A 24810-nucleotide genomic window follows, 5' to 3' on the forward strand; every position below is an offset into this window, starting at 1 on the left:
CCACCTCTTAGTGCAGTGTCTGTATTGGAATGAAAGTGATTTATTTATATTACACACAAAGATTTTTATTAAAAAGGCTGGTAATGGAACATTTTATTTCAATGCATGAACTTGCTAAAAGGTTAGTTACAGAAATCGTGTATAATGTTGTATAAGTCACATGGATGGGTTATTTTTAAAAAAGGATTTGATAATTAGAGGAGGACATCCCTTATTTTAGTTACATCGTAAAGTGCCTCGTGTAGTCGTATTCTATCGTTGGAATGACTGCCTGTACAAATTTCAAGAAAATAAGAAGGTACCTGAGTTTCTTGTTAAGGAAAATGTGCAATAGCTAGAAATCCTGTAAAACAAAGCAAAGTCACATTCAATAGTCTGCTCAACAGTATTTCTTGATAATGGGAAAATAACACCCAGCAATTGCACAGCTGGAGACTGGGGAATTAATACAGTAGAACTCTGGTAACGACATCTGATGTTTGCCCAAACATACAAAGCTTCCTGCTTTAAGTTAAAGCAGGGAACCAGGAGTTATTTTCAATAAATCTTACAATCACCACACAAAAGTTTACAATCCCATTTACATACTTAATATTTGTTATTAACAAATGCCAAGGTGAATTACACTAGCAAGACTAATTGCCAGCTACCTCCTGTAGTTGCAGAGAAAGCAGGCTCCTCCTCCATGTTTCAGTGGCTCAGAAACAGAAACAGGTTCCTGTTCTGAACTATCCTTTGAGAGAGCTCCTTCCTGTTGATGAGGGAAAAGTAGAGAGATTAGCTTTGCTAAGCTGAGAAGCCTGCCTTGGTAGAGGAGACCTTCCTTGTGTATATCACCCTCAAATGCACGTTGGGCCTGAATCTGCAGTTTGGAGTATATTGGATAAGTGTCTTTCCACCTGGGAATGAGGCAGACAGGGAACTGAAAAATTAAAATAAATCACTACTTTCAACTGATAATTAAGTTACATTGGTACTGGTTAGAAGTAAAACCTACTGTTTTGGTATGTCAGTCTCACGGACCATTTCTTGACAAATACAAGCTAGATGATAATGAGGGAACAAATTGCCTGTTAAAAACCCTTGAATTTATTTAACAATAGGAAAAAAGTAATCAAAATCTTGAAAATAAGCTATTTCTAACTATTGAGGAGTAGAAGACTTGAACTACTTTGCCAGAAAAGTCATTTTCCAGTTCAGTTTCAGTTGCTTGCTGCACAAATTGAGCAACTCAACTCCCACAGTGAATGAGAATTTTACTGATTCAGGGCCTATAGCTGCTCAGTAGCCCCCCTTTGCTGGCCTTATAGCAGCAAAAGCAGTTAGAACACTATTTTGAAAGGACAAACTTGCTCCTAACAGAGTTTACTTCAGTCAGAAAGCACAGTATGAATTATTACAAAGGATAACTAAGATCAGTCACCTTACTAAAAGACAATTCTAACTGTGAGGCTTTTGTTACTGATGTTCAGAACTGTTTCAGTAATTTTCATTGCTTTTTTGTCAGCTGAATGTTTTACCAAGATATTGCTCACATGCAGAGTAGAGAATAATGGGACCTCTACACCTTTCAGAAATGAATCTCAGATTCTAATCTAATACAGAACCTGCTCTACCAGGAGGCGTGATTACAGTCTGGCCAGAGTCTATGAACCTTCAGCCTCACCCTCCTACACTGGGATCTCTGTTTCACACTCACAGCTGCCCCCTTCGCACCCCTCCAAACAAGGGCTCAATCCTGTCCCTTCAGTCCTACCTACTTTCCCTGTTGCTCCTGCCACCGCCCACCCCAACAACTGATTAACAGTTTGTTTACACAAATGAACTCATCCCGTAACTCTTGTAAGCACTACCACAAACAGTTGTTTATTGCTTTCACACACAATTGCATTCCAGTTTAGGAACTTGGAGGTAACAGCTCCTTACACTGCCAGAAATCTCTAAGAATATCATGTAGTAACAAAAAAGGATACATGTGAACTCCAAGCTCTCCTCCACCTTCTGCAACAGTCTCAATTATTTTCTTCATCACCTCTGCATGCCTGAAAAACAGATCAGAAACAGTGAAAATATTTTAAGGAAAAAATAACCCCCTCTTCATCTCAATAATACTAGTTTTTGTGCAAATTAAATAGTTTTGGACTGTTAGTTTCAGAAGCAGAAAGAAAAAACTTTCAGTTTACTAAGAAAAAAAATCTGAACAATAACAGAAAGTTAATAATAAGTGATGAATGTAACATTATTTGCCAGCTCCTTATGTTCACAAGGAAAGAGGAAGATGTTCTGTGCTACAGTGTAGACTGAGTGCTATAATGATAGTCAATACATATTGCTCGTCCCTAGTGTAACTGTTAATTGCTAAATGCAACAGAAGCCACCAGGTAAGGGCCCAGAAGGTAATCCTCACCAGCAGCAAGCCGCCAGAAGTTCCCAGATGACCCCTGAAAAAAAAGCCTAGAAATTGCTGCAACTTTTTTAGCTCTTAAATTTGTAGAGCTTACAAGGTATCAAACACTTTTACAATTACTAGTTTCCTTGGAAAGGCAGGCTAAACCAACCCTGCAGAAATTCAGAACCGTTGCTCTCAGCCCGACTTAGGGTATGGAAACTTTCTCTGGCTACAGCAGTAACTTGGGTCTGTGGCAGATCAACAGTTTCTAAGCTAACTGCTTCTCTCTCATGACTGTTATTGTAAAGCACTACAGGGGAGGAACAAACATTTCCTCAGGTCACTGTGTTTTGACATTAAGTCATCAATGAGATACCAGACTTACTATGAATCACACAAACATTTGTGTGTGAAGCTGATCCTGGGAATATAACACAGAATCACAGAATAGCTAAGGTTGGAAGAGACCAATCACCATATAGTCCAACCCTCCTTGATCAATGAGCAATAAACCAGAGCAGATAACTCAGGACCTTGTGTCCAACGATAATGACTTCAAGTCTTTTCATGACCAGTTCCAGTTCAGAAGTAATGGTCTCGTGTTCAGAATAGTTCTTGTACCCCATGAACCAGGGCATGAAGAACACGAGAAATCAGAGTGGAGAACTACTGTATTGTTAATTGAGGTTTTGTTTATTTATTTTTAACACAAACTCCCAGGCTGTATAACTCATCTTACTTTTACCTATACTTCAACTTTGTTTTAAATACATGTTCTGTAGGCAACCTTCATCAGTGAGGTCACACAGGGCTACGGACATCCACCTACACAACGCTGCAGGCTAGTTAACAGTAGTAGTTAAAAATATCTATCGTGAAACAACCCATGTGCCTACTGAAAACAAAGAAAAGTGGTAAGCAGAGTTTGCATAACTTTCTGACCATGCTTTGATGCTATTATGCAAATCTAAATAGCTGACCAGTAACTGGCATTTAGTAGTTATCTCCAAAGTTAATCATGCTGCCAGCAACTGCAAACACAAGGAAGGAAGCTGTTGCAAAGTTACCAAGACACATTGTAAACAGGAACATGCAAGTCTGGGGAAATTACTAAAGGTCAGCATTTGTCATTCACTGTGTTGTTGGTGTCTGCAAATTAGCTAACCCCCACAGTTGATTCAAACTCTGGATCTTCATGATGATCCTGCAGAACACATGCTGCACCAGATGCCAAGGCCAGTTGCTCCTATATAGGAACCTGGCCACTGTCAAAACTTAAGCTTTGACCTTGTCCATAACAGTGGACTATTTTTTGTACTGGCACAGAATACAGGTCACCTTACAACTACTAGAAGTCTTTACTACCTAGATATCTGGAATTCCATAATGGCCACAGAATCGTCATTCTTATTGTCATGCAGTTACTCATGAAAAGCTTTGCAGGTGCTTTGTAAACTTTCAAAAATTTGTTTCCTGTTTTCATTTTCCTTCTATAAGAAAATGCTGAGGAATTAATATGAAGTATGTATAACCTCCAATAGAAAGTAATAATAAAACTTCAGGAGAAATGTCATCTAAAATGTCCTGCTATCTAGACATCTGAATTTTTTTACTTCTGAATAGAAATCCTCCAGAAGCAACTCTTAACTCAGGATGACTAAATACACTACATGCTCACCCGTGCTTGTTCCAGGACCTGTTTATAGATCAACTGAGCTATCAAACAGATCAGACTTTTTTAAAACATACACTAAAAATCACCTAATTTACTTTCCAGCATATCAACCAACTCTTCAGGAGGTTCAAGTAGTATAAGTTACTATTCATATTCCAAGTCAGAAATACTGCTGTTCCAACTGAAAATAAATTGAGATACACAGAGCTAAGACCACATATTAAGGGGTTAAAAATAAGTTGAATGAAGCTGGTTTCTTAAATTGATTAGAGGACACTTTATGCTGTCATCAGGAATGTTCGCTTTCCAGCTGAAGAACCCCTCTCCTGCTTTGCAATTGACAGAAGCTCTCAGTCAAAATATTTGTTATTAACTTCACAGTGGCATTAGGCACAGCTGACATACTGACATTGTCTGAGTATCAGCTGGAAGGGAAATACAGACCACCAGAAAACAAAAGTAAAAAATAAAAGCCTTCCTGATATACAGGGGGCAAAATAAAACAACTCAACACCAGAAATTATTTATTCCCCCCACACCTTGCAGTTCACAGAGATAAGAGGCCTTCCACAGGGCTTTCAGTGTACTGTACAACAACTATAAGCTTCCACAAAAGAATGTAAAATGCAAGACTTTTTAGGACAGTGTACTTTAAAAAAAAAAAATTACCTATGAATTTGATTCAGTGTCTGTGACTGCCCACAGACAATGAGACAGGTGTGGAAAAAACCCACAAACGTCATCATTAGGAGAAACATTCAGAACCTGCAATGATCAGTTAACCTTAAGATCTACAATCCACTGATCCTTGCAGTTGCCTCTAGTCACTTCCCTGCAGATATTTACAGAGTATATAAGAAGAAAAAAGGAGTTCACAAGCCTACCACCATTTATTTCAAAATAGACAAAAATAAGCCCCTGGAATTAGTGCAAGGAATTCAGATCTAATTGTAGGTGTGTTTAGCAGTTAATTATTTTGATAGCCCCTTCATAATACTCACATAGAGAAGCTGAGAATTGTGATTAAACCAGTTTGCAGCAATTAATGAGGAAGTTGACTATGTTCCTCCCAGTACCATAAAAATGCTGACAAGAACTAAAACTTAGAGCAGAGCTGCAAGATGAACAGTTTCAACTAACTACTGAAAATAGAAGCAACTTCAAGCAGCTGACAGCAGCACCAGACTACAATTTCTTTCCTTTTTCTGACGCATAACACAGGGATATACACGTCACAAGAAACAGCCAAGTAAGTTTAGGACCATGCAAATACCCTACATTGCACAATTCTTGTAACGTGCAGAGAAGCAACAGCAGCAGAGCTAGCTAAACACTGGTACTTGCCAGCTAAATTAAGAACAGAACAACTTTTTCAGCTATTATTTTTCATCTCAGAAGCCCAGACCTTGTTAGCTGCTAGCCTTACCAATTTAAGAAAACGGAATAGCTCACCTCAGAGAGTAAGAGAACATACTGAAAACCTCCATTTTAGATACACTGTTAGCTTGTTTCTTCACAGACTCAAGATGAGGTTTTTAAACCTTTCCCATGTTAAGCAGCTGCTGGTCAACTAGATTGCTTTTTGATAAGGACTAGACGGTTTCCTCCCCTCCACATTTAAGACTACCAACAAATCTGTCTCACTGTGATATCAATCATCTCTTTCATGCTTAAGAGACCAATTGGAACAAGTGCCACAACGCAAACCATTTCTTCGAGTGCCATGTGGATTACATAACAAAGACACTGTCACGTCCCTGTGGCTTCAGAGGAAGAAGTGAAAACATGCACACAGAGTTCTCATTGATGAAGACTCAGTCCAAATTCACAAACTAGCATTTAGTTGGTTCTTACTCTGCAAAAGTATTTGCAAAATTAAGCATGTTATGTTGCAGCCACAGCCCAGTATAAAACCCACAGGTCCACCAAGTCAGTGAGGGCTGTCATGCCCAAATATCTTGTTGTCTGTCTTTCTTCTGAGAATGCCCTCACAGCCTGCATCCATCAACAGGAGCTTCATCCCAACCCATTTATTAGCAGGTCTTCCACCAATCACTAAATTAAGCCTTGGCTTCCGGCTTTTTTTCCTCCTTTTCTTTTACTAATCATCTTTCTAGTCAGTATGTTAAGCATTCCTGCATTCATCCCACCCAACACTCCTTGAAAAAGACTAGTTGCACAAAAAGCCCTATCCCTTTTTTTGTCCAAAACCCTGCAGACAGCAAACACTAAGACCGTCAAAGTCACTAACAGGTTGACATACTAAGACTGATATGTTCATATATGGTAGAAGAATACTTTATTGGATCACACCTCGTCCTGCTTTTTATCTTACAGTACATGCTCAAGAAAGAGGCCAGAGCAAGCACCTAGTAACGCTTCCCCAAAAGTACTACTAGTTTCCAGCAGTATGCAACCTAGGGACTTTCTAACTCCAAAGCATTCTGATAACTTCACCTTTAACAACTCTTGACAAATTTTTCTTTCATTAACATCATATTGCTTAAATAAATATTTATCTTAATTAGGTGCTGTGTGCAGAGTTTAATCCTTTTCCTGGCTTCAAACATGCCGTCAGTTCTACTATTAGAAAAAATTGAACACCTATTACTTCACCTTCTGTGCCATTCATGATGAAGGTCAACAAAACCGTAACTCCCTCCTCAGCTGCCTCTTCCACAGCTGAAGGGTCCCAGGTTATTCAATCATTTCTTATGGGAATGAACTTCATAACCTCAGTTATCCCGGACAACCCTTCTGTATCTTTTTCAGTTTTAGTCTTCCTTCTTTCGTCTCACAGACTGCAGAACAGATGACCAGAGCTGTCCTGCAGTATCCAACATGTGGGTGGTCCCACAGATTAATAAAAGCCTTATGCTGTTTTCTATTGTATTCTTTATTCTTTTCCTAACATAAAGATCAACAACAAGCTTTACCACTTTGAAATTTTCTACAAGACAGCTAAAGTGGGGAAAAAGCTATTTCCCAGTTGTACAATGGCTTCTCTGCTTGGTGTTGTCCAGATATAAGCCTGACTGCTTAGTGAAAGCAAAGACAGACATAAAGCAGTAGTTAAAGTAGTACGAACTGGAAGAAACACCGAATACAGATTTACAAAGCCCACGAATACACATCTTCATAATAATCAAAGAATAACAGAATCATAGGTTGGAAAAGACCTCTAAGATCATCAAGTCCAACCATCCACCCAACACTACCATTCCTACTAAACCATATCCTGAAGTGCCATATCTACACGTTTTTTAAACACCTGCAGGGATGGGGACTCAACCACCTCCCTAGGCAGCCTGTTCCAATGTCTGACCACTCTTTCAATAAAGAAATTTTTCCTAATATCCAATCTAAACCCTCCCGATGCAACATGAGGGCATTGCCTCTCATCCTATCACTAGTTACCTGGGAGAAGAGACCAACATCTGCCTCACTACAACCTCCTTTCAGGTAGCTGTAGAGAGCAATAAGGTCCCCCCTCAGGCTCCTCTTCTCCAGACTAAACAGCCCCAGCTCCCTCAGTCGCTGCTCGTAAGACTTGTGATCAAAAGTAGCCATAAACTACTTCATGCAAAGCTCCCTTGCTCTCTCTCTAAAGAATGGTATACCTTTTCCAGGACTAATTTCATGATCAAATAATTCCTACACCAGAAACAAGATTGTTTTGAGTCTGCAAAAACTACCACAAGCTTGCCAACAATAAGCTGATAATTTGACACCTCAGCTAGACACATGGATCCCAGAAGTGTTTAAGTCAAAAGAAAATACAAGACTTAAAGGGGCAATCTGGACTTTTTTTTTTTTTTTTTTAACATATGCAAGACTACAAAGGGTGTCTCTCTTTTAAAAAATGAGAGGAAAATCCCAAACTCATATCCCTAAGAACTTCATACTATCAAGAAGCTAAGGAGTTACACTGTTCAAGATATTGGCTCTGTAACACTAAGACACCTAAAAGGATGTTACAGCCTACATCTAAGACAAAAGGTACCTTTCAAAGACTTAGAAAACATATCTGTGCAGCTAATCAAACAACAGACTCGCTAGGTCTTGGGTGAGAAATGTGGAATATGCAACAGAAAAGACCCTAAAAACACAACTGTGCTTTGCACTTGTGTTCCAACAAATACTTCAGTGCGGCCATTAAAGGACCACTACTTATCAGTGTAAAATTTCAAGGACTTCTGGGGGAGGAGCAGGTAATTATTAGAAAATAAGAAAGAATTATTTCATGTTCAGATAGCTTTTTCTGCTCTCTGAGTATACATTATACTTCTACCCTCCCAAAAAAAGCAGCAAATGAAGGTATAGGAGAACTTTCTTTTATGGACCTCTAGTAGTCTGCCATCTTCTGGAGTCCGTAGTGAAGTGGAGGAAAAGCAAGCTGGGCAGAGTGAAGACAGCTCTTGTGGCAGTGAGCACTGGAATGACTTCAGAGCATTGCTGATACCTTCCTTTCATACTCCCTCAGAAGCTAACAGACCACCATGGCAGCCAACTGTGAAAACATGTCCAGAAACCTGAACCAAATCCTTAACAAGACCAGTGAAGTGCCTGGTGTCTGCATGCTGAATCAAACCAGAAACAAAGACTTACCTGCATGGATGAACTGAGCACATGGGAGGTGGAGGAAGATGAGGATGGTTTTCAATGGTCACTGTTTTCTTGACATGATCTTGACTAATATCTTCATACATATGCTCTACTGTTAAAGGCTGCCGTTGCTATATGGGGAAAAACGGAAGACCACAACAAAAGCATTACTGACAAAGAATTGCTGAGAAGGACCAAAAGATTCTAATGTCATTTACAGATGAAGCACCACAAATTATAAGCATCTAACACAACAGTTCTGAAAGTACACTGAAAGAACTGAGTATGTTAAAAACCATACAGTGTAGAAATAGTACTGCACAATTTTTTTTTAATATACCAGGTGAATTGTAAAGTCAATATATTTGAGAACCATCTAGGTTCCTACCTAGGTATTTGAGTTGTAAGCCCCAACCAACTTTAACTCGAGAAAATTAGTTATTAAAGGGAAGAGTGATTTATCTAATCCTCTCCCTCCAAAGATCGTGAAACCACATACCTGCTTACTTGACTAAGTCTACTGGGGTTATTACTAGCTCTGAGCTAATAGAAACGCAAATGACCGAGCATCGTTTCCTTCCTTCCAAACATGCTCAGTTATCAAGTACAATTTTCAGTGAAACTGTCCCTACTTCCTGCAAGTACCGTAAGTCCTGTACGCAACACTGACTCTGAAATGGTTTTATCACCATTTTTTCCTTTAAATTGCTACTGTGAATCAGCAACAAAACAGCCTTGCTCTTTGATACTGTGAGTCTAATTTCACAGAAGCAGGAAAAAAACCCAACATAGCTATACCTCATCATATCCAAATAACCAGAGCCTTGGAGTTTGGTAATATTTGTCATATGTGATGTAGAGGTCATAAGTTCTAGTCTGTAGAATAGCATCTTCCCCTCCGACATCAACTTTAGCTTTGTTAGCTTCTACAATCTGTCTTGTGTCAAGCGTTGCCTAGTTCAAGGTAAAAATGACAACATTAGTATAGTCATGTTTGGGTTCCCTCCTTTCCCATTCTAAGTAATTAAGTAAAGCTGTAAAAGTGAAATTAATGTTCCTAAGTGAGCATTAAAAAACCATAGGCTTTTGGGTTTTGATTTTATCTTTAAATTTGGAGTATCAGTTTCTCTCCCATCAAGTGGGTTCTGGTTTTATTTTTTAAAAAAGGTCTAATTTCTCTAGGAAGCATGCAACTACGTTGTCACATCCCCTCCCTTCTTTCACCAAGAACTTTTGAACCCAACAGACAATTCCAACGAAATTCAGGCGGCAGAGGTCTCAGTTTATGCAGGTTCACAAAGACCTTATCATAGTACCACAAATAACGATGCCCTCTCTTTTCTCTCATGACAGTCTGGTGCACCAATGTAATCTATTGAATCTATGTGCCACTCATCCTCCACATGTAAGCCTAAAGAACAACCACTGCATTTTTTTACCTTTTGTGAATACAGCATTGTGCATAAGCAGAGCGAAAAGGATCATTAAAAACAGCAAAATTATTGTGACCAAAATCTTTCAGGACCTAAGAGGTAAGATTACTGCAGTAGGTTGGCAGGAGACAAATCCATAGGAAACCAAGCTCAGTAATCCCAGTGCTCATAACAAGCTTGTTATGTCAGCCATTCGTTATCATTATTTTTACTTTGCTTGTGCTCATATTGGTGATAAGCATTGTAACAGACAAGATAGAGAACTGTTCACTCACATCATCTGTCTCCAATAGCCCACTTTCTTCATACTCTGAAAAGAAGACCCATAAAATTCTGTGTTCAGCTAGATGTAGCTAGCCATCTTATTTTTCATTCATAAACAACTCCTTTAAAACAATCTACATGTATCTAAAGATGTTTTATTCAGGTAGACTTCCCAATCCCCAAACCAGACTATAAGTTTTTTAGTACCAAATTTGACCAAGAATACATTAAATATATGGTGAGCAATCCTTAAATGATTTTAGGTAGGCAGATTGAGTTTAAGTGCAGGTATGAAGCAGGAAGGAAGCTGTGCTAAATCTCCAATTTATACTTGCTTGGATCTGTTCTATTAAATTAAATTCCCAGTCACTAACATTCACGCAGGTTTCAGCACACAAGTTAAAGCATGCATCAATAAGACCACACGAAAGATGACAAAAAGCATATGCCTGCTCAATTTTTCAGCATGCATTCCATGAAAAGAAAGAGTAGTGTTTTTCTTAGAGTGTATTGCTTTAGTTAAAGGCCTGAAATAAAGCACGTCCCACCCAATTTAAGGAAATACCTTCCATGTCTGCAGCTTCTCCTTCATCTTCCTCATCATCATCTTCACAAGATGCTGAATGTTCTGGTATTTTTATATTATCCTTCAGAAGTTAAATTGAAAACACTGCTTTAGAGACTGCTGCATCTACACAGCCTATCAGCCCCAGCAAATTTAAGGTATAAATCCAGTCAATACATACATCAAACCAGAACAATTTCTGCAATATTAAGAAGGACTACACTGAACTCAAATATTTGCTTATTAACCACACTTAGTTTCAAAGTCCTAGTATGACATTAAATATCCACTAAGAAGTTCTCCTTTGACTTTGTAATCTGGAATGATTTAATTCCTAAGCAGAGAATAAACACGGTCTTAAACAGCCCATAATTTCTTTTCAGAAACCCCACACGTCTCAAACGAAAGGCAAAGACTGAACAGCTATGACTAAAGATGTAGGTTAAGAATTTGTATGTTCTAACCCACAGCCAACTGTGCAGCAGTTACCATAGAATCATAATATCCCAAGTTAGCAGGGACCCATAATGATGATTAAGTCCAACTCCCTGCTCCACGCAGGGCTACATAAAACTAAATTGTATGACTAAGAGTGTCATCCAGTTCCATAGCTGTTTTTCAGACACAAGAGAGTCCCAAAAGGTATTACATTTTGATATTGTCTGAGGAAACACAGTCCAATAGAAATGAATACTGCACAAGTCCACAGCCAACTTTTTCTTTTGGACGTTGAGGGCATATGCATAGCATTTGAACCCAACAGACAACCCCAGTGAAATTCAGAAGGGGGAGGTCTTGATTTACACAGGTTTCATGAAGACTTTAGGACACTACTTCAAATAATGATTACAGTTAGAAGCTACTCTAATTGTAAGCATCAGGTGGCTAGTTTCCTCATTAAAAAAAAAACCAAAACACCAAAACCAGCAAGCGACTAAGTTGTGAAGTGCTCTGGCAAACAGAATATTAGCAGAGAGAGAGTTGTCCTTCTGGATTAGACCTGTAGTCCAAGAGATGAAGTACTGTACAACAAGCAAGTTTTTCTACCTGCGATATATTAGAAGTGAAATCCCATTCATAATGCAAAACAGCTGTTATGAATCACAATAACATTCTGCAAGTATTGTGTTTTGTAGAAATAGCGATCACCTTCACGTATTAGAGTTTCTTTCACTCATGTTACTGACTTGTGAGAAAGCACTAGTTTTACTACATTCAGCACAGTCTCACTTGAAATACATGTATTTCACAGTTCATCATATCAATAGCATTTTGAGCTGTTTACAATTGTGCAGTAGCAGGCGGCAGTCCACCCTCCTTCCTCCTAATTTTTAGAATCCAAAGCCTTGTGCTTGGATGGTTTAACAAACTCTCATAGCACACAGACAGAACTCCACTTTAATAATCAACTCATCTTTAAAAGCATTTTGTGTGTCCATGACTTGCTGCACGTTTCTTAAAACATTTCCATTTCAAGTACTTCCAACTATTCTCAGTTTCCTGAGGAGGTAAGTTTCAGATTTGGCTCCTGCTGTACAATGACTTTTTGGTAACGTGCAGAAACTGATGATTTCATAAGATGTATACTTCTAAACAGTTTTAGTACTTCTAAACTCGAGGGCACAAGCCTGTCAAATAGGACCAAATGTGTTAAAACTCCTTGCAGTAGTTAAAAACTACGAAGAAATACTTTACATCCCTACATTATTTTTACATATAAGAACATCTTTACACTGGATCTCCAAATGTCATTTCCTTGAGACACAAAGGTGCGGTATCACTGTAAACAGAATTTTGTTTTCAGTTTGTAGAAGCCTGGCACAAGAGCACACTGGCTAAAGACATTCCAAAAAGAACACTGCCTCAGTAAACACACAGTAATAAGGAGATTCACATGCTTAGACTAGTACTGCAGCCTCTGAAGGTCAGTGTGTATCTGCAACACAACTAATGACAAAGTGTATTTTAATCTTTCACAGGCAGTACTAGATTGATGCAGGTAAGACTTCTCTTACTTTTAGGTCCTGTAATAAAGCAAGAAGAAAATTTATAAACAAGTACCTTACTGTCTAGTGTGATCTCCTTAACTGCTTCTGTCGCACCCACTATACCTGTTAATTGAACGAGAAGTTTGTGTTAAAAAAGGATGTCTCTGTTACAGAATAGCATAGAAAGAGGTTGTAAAGATTTCAGAAAGCATCATATGACTCTTCCAAGTCACATCTCACAACAATTTTGATATTTGAAGAGCTGTTTATTTACAAACAGGTAGCACGCTTGGTGCTGGGCATCCATAAACAAACCATACCAGTAACATGGAGCACAACAACAATTTGTCATACAAATTTTGTTGGTGGAACCCTGAAAAGTAATTTGGATTTTTATTTTAAGGAATTTTTGCATAACTGTGAGTTCAGGACAGGCATTCACATCACAGTAATGTAACACAACTTCATGAGCAAGGCATGCATTTATGAACACTTCTGAGCACCTTGAAAGCAAGGGGTTCGTGACAAAGCACAATGTAGCAGAAGCCTCAATGCTTTTAGCTGAGAGAAGTAGGGGTAAAAGCCATCCCAAATCACAGTAGTATGAACTCGAGTTCCTCCCCATTAGCTTCCTAGTTTTACTGCAGCTTTCACTCAGTACTCTTTGGGATACGTGACAAGATTCTGCTTTGACACAGTACATTTACCTAACCAACTCTTCAGCTGAAAATAAGTTAGATCATTATGGAGAATGAGTCTGGAATCAAGTAACTGCTCATCAGAAATAACTGTTTAAAGAAAAGGAATGCCAGCTGAGTGCTGCTTGGAAATAATGCATTTCTAGGGGCTGTGTCATCATTTATGTACGTTTCTTCCTATCAGAAAAAGTGGTGTTATAAAGAACATTTATGCACATGGGTGGAAACCGATTTTTTTATTTCCTTTGACAGTGTTTGGAGACCTGACCAGGTCTAGTCAGAGTCTTACAGTTGTACTACCACAGCATCGTGCCTAAACCAGTCAACCCTAAAAAGAAAAACTTGGCAGAGGAGTCTATCCACAGCAGGGACAGAGAATGCATCCTTAATTCAAGGATATGACAAAGCTATGTCAAATTATTTCTGTGGTGTGGGGTGTTCAGTTATGAACCGCAACACATTTAAGAATTGCCAGTCATGCAAAATGTACATCTACAGATACAAAAGGCATCTTCTCCCACCCTTATTCTACCCAGCCTGGCTGAACTATTTAGAGAACTTCTTCCACACTATAGCAAAAAATTTACACCAAAGAAAGTAAAAACTGAGTGGAGTACTGTCTAGGTTTGGAAATGGTGGAGAAAATACCATTGAAAGACAGAATTTTATTAACTCATGATAGAACATGAAGAAACAGACTAAAACTAATAAAATTGACAATTCTTAGAAAAAAACCCAAAAGGATTTCTAAGAGACTGTGCTAGAAAAGCTAATGAGATAGATTCATGTAAGCAGTAATTTTTAGACTTCTTTATAAACACAAGCTCATCTAATGACTTATTGTAAAAAAGGATCATCTCCCACACTCATCTCTATATTTAACAATATTTTCTTTCTCTTTCGTGCCCCCGCCTTCCCCCAGTGACCTCAGACACTAAGATAATAGCTATTTTCTAATGATTCCCCCTCTTGGCTCAATCCAACAATTAAACAGAATGGGAAACACTGAAATAATTACATCATTTGAGGTCATAATTAAGATAAAGATCTCAACATGCTTCACACGAAATCTTAACAAAAAGAGAAATCTGCATATTCTTCAAACAATTAATTTAAACCAGCACTCTTCATAGGATCTCCTTGGTAAGGAATAAGCCACTACAAAGCTCATTTTTTAAAATAACTTCCTAGAACTTTTATTAATAAGAGAATACTGAAATAATTTACTGTCAACACCTCTAAAAATAGCCTGTTTCAGGCATATACAGGCATACAGTTAAACACCTGAGCAGCCATATCCCAATCAAGTGGGTAGCTGGAAACGTAACTATTTTCTTCCAGATTAGATAATACTACACAGCCATCTATATATGAGAAAGATTTTACTTTCTAAGAGTGGAAACTGAGTATCTTTCAGATTACCAAACGCGAAGTCTGAAGCAAGACTATGAATACCTGCATTGTGAAAAGTGTCTACCCATCCCCCATCACCATCATCTTCTTCTATAATTGCTTCTTGTTCATCAGAGTACTCCATCTGCTTACACCTTTTGTAGCACGGCACTGCAAAAAATTGCAAAACAAAATGAAAGCAGCCACTCCTATACAAAATCAGATTGAAGCAAGAAATCATCCTACAAAGCCTTCTGAAATGTGGTAGTCTCTTATACATCCTTATCTAAGGAAGCCTAAAGCTATATTTCAAATGCAAAAGCATGAACTTCAAAAAACATTACCTGGCACAGCACAGCAATATATTATTTCATGTACATTACAACACTTGCAGTGGCCTTAAAAGCTCATTCTTCTGTTACCCATTAGAGCACTTTCATCCAAACTCTTATGGATTAGAAAAGAATTAACTTCTCATGTCTCCTTAGACTGCCTATCCATCTGGTAACAGCTGGAGACAACCTATCGGTTTTCTTCACATTGCTAAACAACTTCTGGTCTATGTACAACTTTGCTTGGATTAGCATCAGTTTAACGAACTGATTTGTGTTTAGAATTTTGCTAGAAGTTTGCATCAGCTATTTATGCGATATATTAGGTATGTTTAATTATAAAATAATAACTAGAGGTTTAGAAGAGGTCAGAATTAATGTGTTACTTAGAATAACTTCAGTCATAGGCATTAGAGCTGTTCAAGTACAGGTTTATACAGAGTATTCAGAAAATAGTCAAAGAAAGAACATGGATCTGATTAAGGCAAAACAGATATTTTCCAACACCATAAACAAGGACTACGTAAGAAATGCTCCTTTTCTACTAATGTGGAGGAAAAAAAAAAAACCTGCTGCTTGACGTGCAGAATTTTTAAATTGCTCCTAGACCTTTCAGAAAGGGAGAAGACGGGCATGAAAGTCACAGTGAATTCCTTCAAACACTTCCAAAATGAGGTCTGTAGGATGGCTCCTGGCCTCACCCATAACCCACAGATTTTACTCAGGTGGTAGGCCAATGTGTCACCATCAGCAGAAAACACATTATTTTTAAATGTGATCTAGAAGGAACAGAGTAATGCAGGACCTTGCCATTGGGAGGAAAAGAGAAACAAAGTAAATCACTCTGCCATCTCGGGAAAGTCGACCCAACACTACTGTAAGCATTTTCACATGATAGCACACTGCAAGACTCCAAAAGCCAGCAAGTGAAATCCAAGTATGAAATACAACCCACTGCAGGTAAAAATCTCCTCAGGCTGTTCTTACTACTGAAGGTTCATCTAACGGTATTATCTTTGACACATTTCAGTACAAGATCTTTCGAGAAAATGATCTTCCCATGGTTGTGCCAAGATGTTAGCCTTCTTATCTGTTAAAAAGGTAGTCACAAGTATTATATATACACAACTACGAAGCTATTCAAAATATTATTTTAAAATGTATTTTATATTATTGTTATTGACAGGGATAATGAACTTAATTACATATCCGAACGAGAAGTATCAGTGTTACTGTGAAAGACATTTTGGGAACACTTCAATAGCCTGAGTTTTCCAAAAGAAAAAGGAAAATAAATATATTTTCCTTCTAGATACTGAATATGAGTTGAAGGACAGCAGAAAGGAAAGACAGACAAGGAGGTTTATAATGTTTAAACTTTGTTTCTACTTCATCAAGGCAAGCTGTATTACTAGTATAAAGCCCTGCTAACAACCAATCTAAGGAAAAGATATCAGATGTGCAGGAACTTTTAATATTGCAAATCCAAAGCATCCAAAGTGCAAGATATTTGCTTCCTCTATCAATACAGACAATCAGTAGAGCTGACAGCACAGTCAACCATGCTATCAATCCTAAGAACACTTACATTTAAACTTCAGCCTTACCATTTTTAGTTACCAAAAACTGTTTGTCTGTTGGCAGGTAAGCCTTGACTTTTAGCTCTTCTCCTGAAGCCCTGTAAAATGAAGTGTACCATAAGAGGTTGAGAATTTGATGATCCTCAAACAAAACAACCCTTCTATTTTCAATGTATATCAGGAACTTTCTATATACTCATTTTGACCTATTCTCAGAACCTGTTTGCTATGACCTTATCCTTATACAAAGACCTTGATATAGCTATGGGGTCAAAAAGGTTGGCCACGCCTAAACTATGGAGTCTTGGATCAAAAGTATTTTCTGCTTCAAAATCTACTTTCACTTTGAGATGGCCAAGCAAAGAGAAGTTGACAGAACAATCTAGTCTATGTGAAATTTTCTAGGATCAGCAACAACATAGTCCCATATGTCTGAAGAAAGCAACTTCAGAAAAAGCAAGAAATAGACCTCTAGAAATATAAAACCTGCCCATTTTCACCAATATTTGCCAAGTTCAGATTAGTCAAGCATTTGCTTTCACCTTCAGTGTTTTTTAAATAGCCTGTTCCAAACTGCTAGCACGTAGACCAGACTCAACATCACGTTTTCTCTGAAGCAGACAGTAAAAATGCATGAAACAGTGATTTAAGCATAATAATTCCTCCTGCAGCTCTTCATGGCCCAGTATGGAGCCAAGAACCTTGATGACATCAACTGCACAGACAATGCCTATTCTAGGCACTGATTCGTTTTATAATGCAAGACTCCAGTAAAACATGAGGAAGCACCTTATTATGCACCCTTATTGTACACGAAACATAAGGGATTTCCAAGGGCAAGCACTGCACAAAGTGGTCTGATGTTTAATTAACAAATGCTTGTCTAAAATATACCAATTATAACTACTTCCTAGCAATTTCAGTTCCACACGGCCTTTGCTTTTTCAGTCACCAAACACCAAGATAAGCTCAGGGAGACATGCTGCTTCTGCAGCTAAACACTGAAAGCATTCACAGTATGCACCAGCTTCTTTCCTTTAAAGCCTCAGGAAAACAAACATACAAAAAACCCCCAAACAAATCCTCATCTCAACTACTGCTACACAGAACAATAAAAACAAATCCTGTCTGAATCAGACAGCTTCATCATAAAAACAGCAGAAGTTCTACAGCAGGAGTCCATGTGGTATTTTGAAATAAGACAACTGTATAGTTGTATGCAATGAAAACACATAAAAGAATAGGTAGGGATGCTAGCTTCCTATTATTCTTTTGATTTTACTTACCATTGCCAAGTGGGACAGTGGTGAACTAAGTGATCTCCAGCTGCAACAAACTGTTTAAGCAGGAAAAAAATTAAAGTACTGTTAAATACAACACAAGGAAACAATTTCCAATTTTTCTCAGTATTAATATTTCAGTTGCACATTTCTTTGATAGATTAACTATGTAACTAATAACTCTTTATATCCATTTTGATGATTTCTTTTAACTCAATTTCTCAGCTAACCATGAAAACTCGAAGACTAAAAAAATTTCTCATACTAAGCACAATCGCAAATTCAGATAAAGTTTAAAAAGCTGTGGTACTACCTATCAGCCTTGTAACAAGCAAAAAAGTTTCTAGATTCAGTAACATTGTTTACTTTTGGAAGAGGAAACTGTTTTTACTTGCCATTCTTCAATTCTTCAGTTTTACAAAGACAATGAACATTTTAATGTAAAAAAAAAAATTTAAATCTCTTTCAGTGTTCAAAACAACTTTGCAGCAAGAAGAAAGGCGAGACTGACATCAGTTCAGTGAATCAGTGAGAGAACTGCAACAGAGGAATAAACAGCATACATTTTAAGTAATGACCATCACCGTGACAGTTCACCACTGATGTTAACTAAATATGGATAACCAAGTACTTAGTACACTGAAAAACTTACGTGCAACTTTGTTCTGAAGAAATGGCTTTAAAAAATCTTCACTCTGCTTCTTCTTAGTATCAGAGATAAAGGCTTTTATAAAATCACATCACTACATCAAAGTAATATTGAAAAACTCATGCTAGACTTGTGTACAAACTCCAAATTCACCCAGCAAAGTCTAAGCCACTGGGCTTATTTTTTGTACACATATATTGAGGACGGCAAGCCAGCATCTAAGAACAGTGATTTGTGTGGTCTTTGCCCCAGTCACTTTCAAAAACGAGGTGCACACCTACTGCTACAGTTCCCTTTCGTCCTAAAAGGCCAGTTTATAACAACATACTTCCTAGGGGACCAGAAGCTGTTGTAGTGTGACACAACAGGCTTGCAGCAGGTCAGCCGTTTTCTCACCATGTCCTCCAAAGTGAGGCATATCAGCGCAGTGGGAAACACAACATGCACTGCGTATGGATTAACAGATTTAACCTCTGCAAAAGTGCTTTCTTTCACCCATTTTCCAACAAACATCTCTGGCAAAAGTGAAATCTTCTCTTTAAAGAAAACAGCAATCCCTCCCAACACACGGAAATTTAAAAACTCATTAGCCTTTACATAATAACAGCTCATGAAACTCCTGCATTATTTAAAATTCTCTGTTCAAGCAACTGGACACTGTTTGTGGCACCAGTGTTGAGAGATATTATCAAAGAAATTGAAAGTGTTCTTTGTGGGTCTCAAAGATGGCAAAACCCCAAAACAATACTTCAAAAATTTCATTTGCATTTTCTTCAGCTTAGGCAGCATAATTAATCTAGCTGATTCCACTTTCTATTTCTCAAGCACACATGCTATCTCCTACCTGAATCAATATTGCAAAAGTGGCAAGAGATCAATTTTAGGGCAACATCTTATTTCTACTCCTGGAAAGCTAATTTTTAATATTTGCCTGTACTTACATGTAAAATTAAAACAGGTGTCATCTTTCTGAGGTAAGTAACTACTAAGAACTCATGACAGGCTAGAATTTGTTGAAATCAAATCAAGTTCACAGATACCTGAAGAGGGAGTAGGTATTGAGTTTGATTAATGAGTCATCTTTAGCCTTATCAATAATTGATTCATCTTCAGAGACAAGCCACAGGAACCCCACAAAGTCTATAAAATAGTCAGCGTCTCAGACTAAAATACAGCTAAATTGAGATTCATTACCCAAGAAATCCAAACACGTTCAAAGATAACATCCTAGCATCATTATAGATGACTTCAGTTCTTCTTTAGCAATCATTACTATACAAAGACCAAAATCATCAGGGGAGAGGAAAGACTGTCACAGGGACAATCAGCAGATCCATGCTCCAGTCCTATCTAAATCTCATAAAAAAATTAATCTTGCTGTATGACGTTCCCTTGACTACAGCTTTGAGGGATCCAATTTAGTCATCCTATACGCATCTAACTTTGTATAGAGAATACACACTATCTGCATTCTCTTACCAGCGTTTAAACGCTGCAAATTGTTTAACGTAACACAGTGTGGTTCTTGCTATGTTCTACAGAAAGTATCTTTTTTTTCAGTAGTACTGCAAAGTTTTCTCCCATAGATCAAGAAGGGATTAAGCATTAGCAGAACATGTCTAGACTTCCTCTGTTGTATTTATTTTATATATAATATAGATTACAAATATATTACTATGTACTATATGATACATAAACATTTATATACACACACATACGTATGGTTATCAGAACAGCAGAACACCGTGTTGCTAAGCCTGTTCTTTTGAGCGATACTCTTCCGGATCACAGAAAGCACGAGTGCTTGCTTGCCATGCAACACAGCAGAAAAACGTTAGGTACCAATGTTAGGAAAAATACAACTGTCCACATTATCTACCTGCATCAGTCACCATTTGCTCCATCTTTTTCCATCTCGTCTTCCCATTTGTGCATTCTGTCTCATTTTTCTTTCACTCTACCTAACAGCCTTAATATTGTTTTCTTATATCTCTGTAAAGACAACGTATTTTCAGAACAGTAGCACTTCAATATGAGAAAAAGCAGAATGGGGAAGTCAAAATAGCATGGCACAATCAGCGTTTTTACTATTCTAGAAAAAATCCTGTTTGTTTCTCTTAGCAGCAGACTCCTTAAAAAACTACAACTGCTTGGCAACAATTCAAAATACAACCAGCCTGAAACAGCCTACAGAGAAGAGGAAGGGAAAAATAATCATCACTGGATACTCGGTGTGGACAAGCACATGTAATGATTTAGCCAGAGCCTTGGAAGGAACCAAAAGCAAGGCAAGCAAAGACTGTCCCCAAGATACATGTTCCCCTTTGAGCTGCTTATGGGAAAGACCTCTGAAACCAATATATTCCTGTTTTAGTCCTGAACTCCCACGACAGAAAATGAGCTGTTGACCCAGCACGAGCTTCCTTACAAGTTTTTCACAGTATAATACAGGAAAAAAGCATCCCACATTCAGACGTCAAGTGTCATCTCAAGAGGAATTCTGTTGATCTACTTCATCTGTAGAGTAAAAACGCCATTTAGAACTTCCACTTTGTGGAAATTGTTTCAAGAAGCAATAATTAGTTGACAAACATATGAACTGCTTGAGATTAACATGGTCATTCTAAGTAAAATTTATCACTACTTTCAAAATATATTTCAAAGTTCCTAAATACTTACTTCTTCAGGTGTAATTACTCCAGTTTCTTTAAACTTGGACTCCTGCAATAAAGAAAGTTTAGAAGTTTTGAGAACTGCTGGCCAAAGAGCCCCACTTCACTGGTAAGACAAACATCTGCTCTGTTTTTGTCTTGAAACTAGCTCTGTCCACAGAGATCTGCAAATCAGCTCGGAGGCAACCTCTGCCAGTGCTGATAGGCAGCTTACTTCCATATCCTACAATGTGAGGCTCAGCAATATGACTCGTTGTAGAACATAGGGTATTATGAAAAAAAGATCACATATACAAAGTAATAATTTTGCTACAGCCAATTACACCAATAATGAAGAAAAGATCCCTGGCACTCAGTATTAAATTTGCCAGTAAGAGAGAGAAAACCAGCCACCAGGATCAGCGATTCTCACAGTCAGGCCTTTGGGACTGTTCCAAGCACTGAACAGCACTGCAATGCATCAATAGCAGGCTTTGCAGTTCAGAAAAGTCATGAAATGAACGACCAAAGTGACTTTTCTTTGTGGTAGGAACAGTTATGTAGAAACACCTAGTTATTAGCTTCTTTTTTATACTAAATCCTGTGCCTTCATTATGCATCCCACAGAAACAGTTTAGATCTTCTCATATTGTCATGTTTTTTTATGGACAAAAAAAATAGATGGCAAGCGGCAACATGATTTAGTTCTGCATGAAGAAATGAAGTCTTTTTAATTAAAGATGACATTTATGAAGTTTAAGGATATGACATTTTTTAACATATTCAAATCTAAAGTAAGCGTATTTTGTTTCAGACTTCTGTTTGTTTTTTTTCTTTAGAAAAGTCTCAAGCACCAAGGAAACTTACTGTTCCCCAGCACTAGAGCTATCTAAGAATGTCTTCTGAAAAAGAATACAATTTCAACCATGGCATAGCTCACTTTTCAACTTTTTGCATTATCAATTACTGAATAACTTCTTGCCCTAAAGAACTCATGACTTTCTTCTACCAAGACTAAAAGCAGCAACTGAGAAAAACCTCGCTTTTGGTTACAACTTCACCTTATTCAGTCATTAGGAAATCATTAAAGAAAACCAGCCACTGCTTAACTTGGTTATTCTTGATGCTTTACCCTGATACAGGCAATCATCTGTGCTATGTAAAAGTAAATGAGCACACCTTCTTCATGCGATACCGATTACTTCCCTTCTCCCTCATTTCTAAAGAAGTGGCATTTAAGAACAAGATGAAAATTAGCAAAACAGCAGTTGTACAAACACCGTAACATCACTACATGCTAGTTAACAGAAATCAAAGAAACGCAAACAACCTTAATTTAGAAATTTGGATTGCTGCAAAACTGAGAATTGTTGACAACACATTATGCAAAACCATGGTGGAGATAACTTACTATTTAACCTCAAAATGAACTATAAGCAGCAGGCAACATGAACCAACTTGTGTTTCTGGAACTACAGAAGAAAAATATGTAAAATAGCCATCTTCTGTTCCCTGAGGGTAAATAGTTCACTTTTTCATTTCTGTACATTTCGTGGTACGAAAGCTAGAGACACAGGTCTAGCTTCTTTCTAAAGTTATCAAGCTGGAGTATTTCTTTCCATCTCTGGTAAAGGGAACATATACACATAATATTTCTAGGAGGTTCTACTCCTGCCAGTAGTGTACATCTGGGCACAATAACTCCTCCACTATCACACCAGCTGTGCCACAGCAACTGTACTATGGTGAACAAGTCACTTCATATCTGTACGCTGCTGCATCACTGCAGCCCATATACATCACACTGGTGGGCAACGCCAGAAAGGTCCACTATCCAGGCGAGAGCATACTATGTACCACAGAGGGGGAAGTTCTACTAATAACCAAGTACCACTGTTCTCTGCCCAAAGTTCTAAGCAGCAGAGTACAAGGCATTTACAAGGTCACCCCATAAAAACACAGAGAGGTTGCTGTCATAAACAATTACATTAGAAGTATTTTTTTTAAAGCATGGAAAAACATGAAAATTCTGTAGTGAAAGAACTGCTGACAAGTTAAGCATTCACACACAAAGTTGGGTTTTATATAAAAAGTATTTGTAAAAGGGAGGAATAAGACAGGATGCAGTCTAACAACTACAGAAGAACACTTAGAATTTGTTTCTACCTAAACAAGCAGTAACAGGAATAACAGCTATGCTGCCCACCTTTACAGGCAGACTGTTACAACTCACTCCCAAGAACCAAACAGTCCATCTGTACTATCTGCAGTTACTTTAGCGCAGAGGCTTGTATTAATTATAGTAATGCTAATACAGAAATCAGCTATGCTACACAACTTTATACCTGCTCACATAATGAACATGGGATGAGTTTTTTCTTATGTCAGCCAAAGAAGCTGCACTCTTACCCCAAATAACCACTGCAACGCATTCCTGAAACTAGGCTTAAGCCTATCAGTAAAGTAGCACCCTTGGGTTCCCATTCCTTGTCACACAGCCAGTTAAAGTTTAGCCACTTTCACAGAAAACAGCAACAAGTAAGTTATTCCCTGAGCGGCAGGACCAGCAACACCCGGTGCTGGAAGGCCCGCACCTCCCAGGTGACCGCTCCCACCCGCGCCGGGATGCGAGCTCCAGCCCGGCCTTCCCGCACAGCGCGGAGCAGGACGCGGACCGGCGGCGTTACCACCGCCAGGCTACCCCAGCACAACCTCCCCGGGGGCGGGAGCGAGCGCCGCGCTCCCCGAGACCCTCCGCCCCCTGCGACGGAGCTCCTCGGGCCCGGACGACAGGCGAAGCCGAAGCCGCAGGGCGCGCGCCCGCCCGCCCCCCCCCCCCGTGAAGACGGAGCGACCCCCGGCGCGGCCGGGCGCCCCCTCACACCCCGGTGGGGCGGCGGGGGAATGCCCCGCGCTCCGCAGCCGCCCCTGCCGCCCTTAACGGCTCCAGGGCCTCAGGGAGCGCGCGCCCCCCCCCCCCCTCCCCCCCCGTCACCCCACCGGGCTCCCGCGCCGACCGGCACCTTGAGCACGGGGGTGAGGTACTCGGCCACCTCCAGGGCCTTCCCCTTCACCGTGTTGATGACGTTCTGCATAATGCCGCCGCCGGGCCCCGCGACGAGGACGGCCGCCTCCCCCGCCCCTCGGCCAACAATCGCCCCGGCGGCGGCCGCCCCGGCAGCACCACCCCCCTCTGCTGCTGGTCACGTGACCCTGCCTCCGTCCCCGCCCTTCTCTCGGCTCTTCCCGCCCCCGCCCGCCCCATGTCGCACACACGTGACGACACACCGGCGCGCCGCGTTGCGCCCA

At 39.1% G+C, this 24810-nt stretch overlaps 1 protein-coding gene across 2 annotated transcripts; it reads right to left on the reverse strand.

Moving 5' to 3' along the window:
- Positions 1–75: 75 nt before the first annotated feature.
- On the reverse strand, positions 76–24707 carry ATG3 (autophagy related 3). Of its 2 annotated transcripts, XM_075436569.1 has the most exons (13): positions 24525–24551; positions 21530–21571; positions 20730–20842; positions 18208–18257; positions 16949–17019; positions 15073–15180; positions 12993–13042; positions 10932–11013; positions 10378–10412; positions 9468–9623; positions 8673–8800; positions 1974–2042; positions 76–302 (listed from the first exon to the last, which is right to left on the reverse strand). In XM_075436569.1, exons 3-13 carry the CDS (start codon positions 20733–20735, stop codon positions 221–223), a joined length of 837 nt encoding a protein of 278 aa, XP_075292684.1. In that variant the 5' UTR covers positions 20736–20842; positions 21530–21571; positions 24525–24551; the 3' UTR covers positions 76–220. The 2 variants fall into 2 exon arrangements, with proteins under 2 accessions (XP_075292684.1, XP_075292675.1); XM_075436560.1 differs by lacking the exon at positions 20730–20842 and having other exon boundaries at positions 24525–24707.
- Between the last annotated feature and the right edge of the window lie 103 nt (positions 24708–24810).

Source organism: Opisthocomus hoazin, chromosome 1 (genome assembly GCF_030867145.1).
Source record: "Opisthocomus hoazin isolate bOpiHoa1 chromosome 1, bOpiHoa1.hap1, whole genome shotgun sequence".
Lineage (NCBI taxonomy): Eukaryota > Metazoa > Chordata > Aves > Opisthocomiformes > Opisthocomidae > Opisthocomus > Opisthocomus hoazin.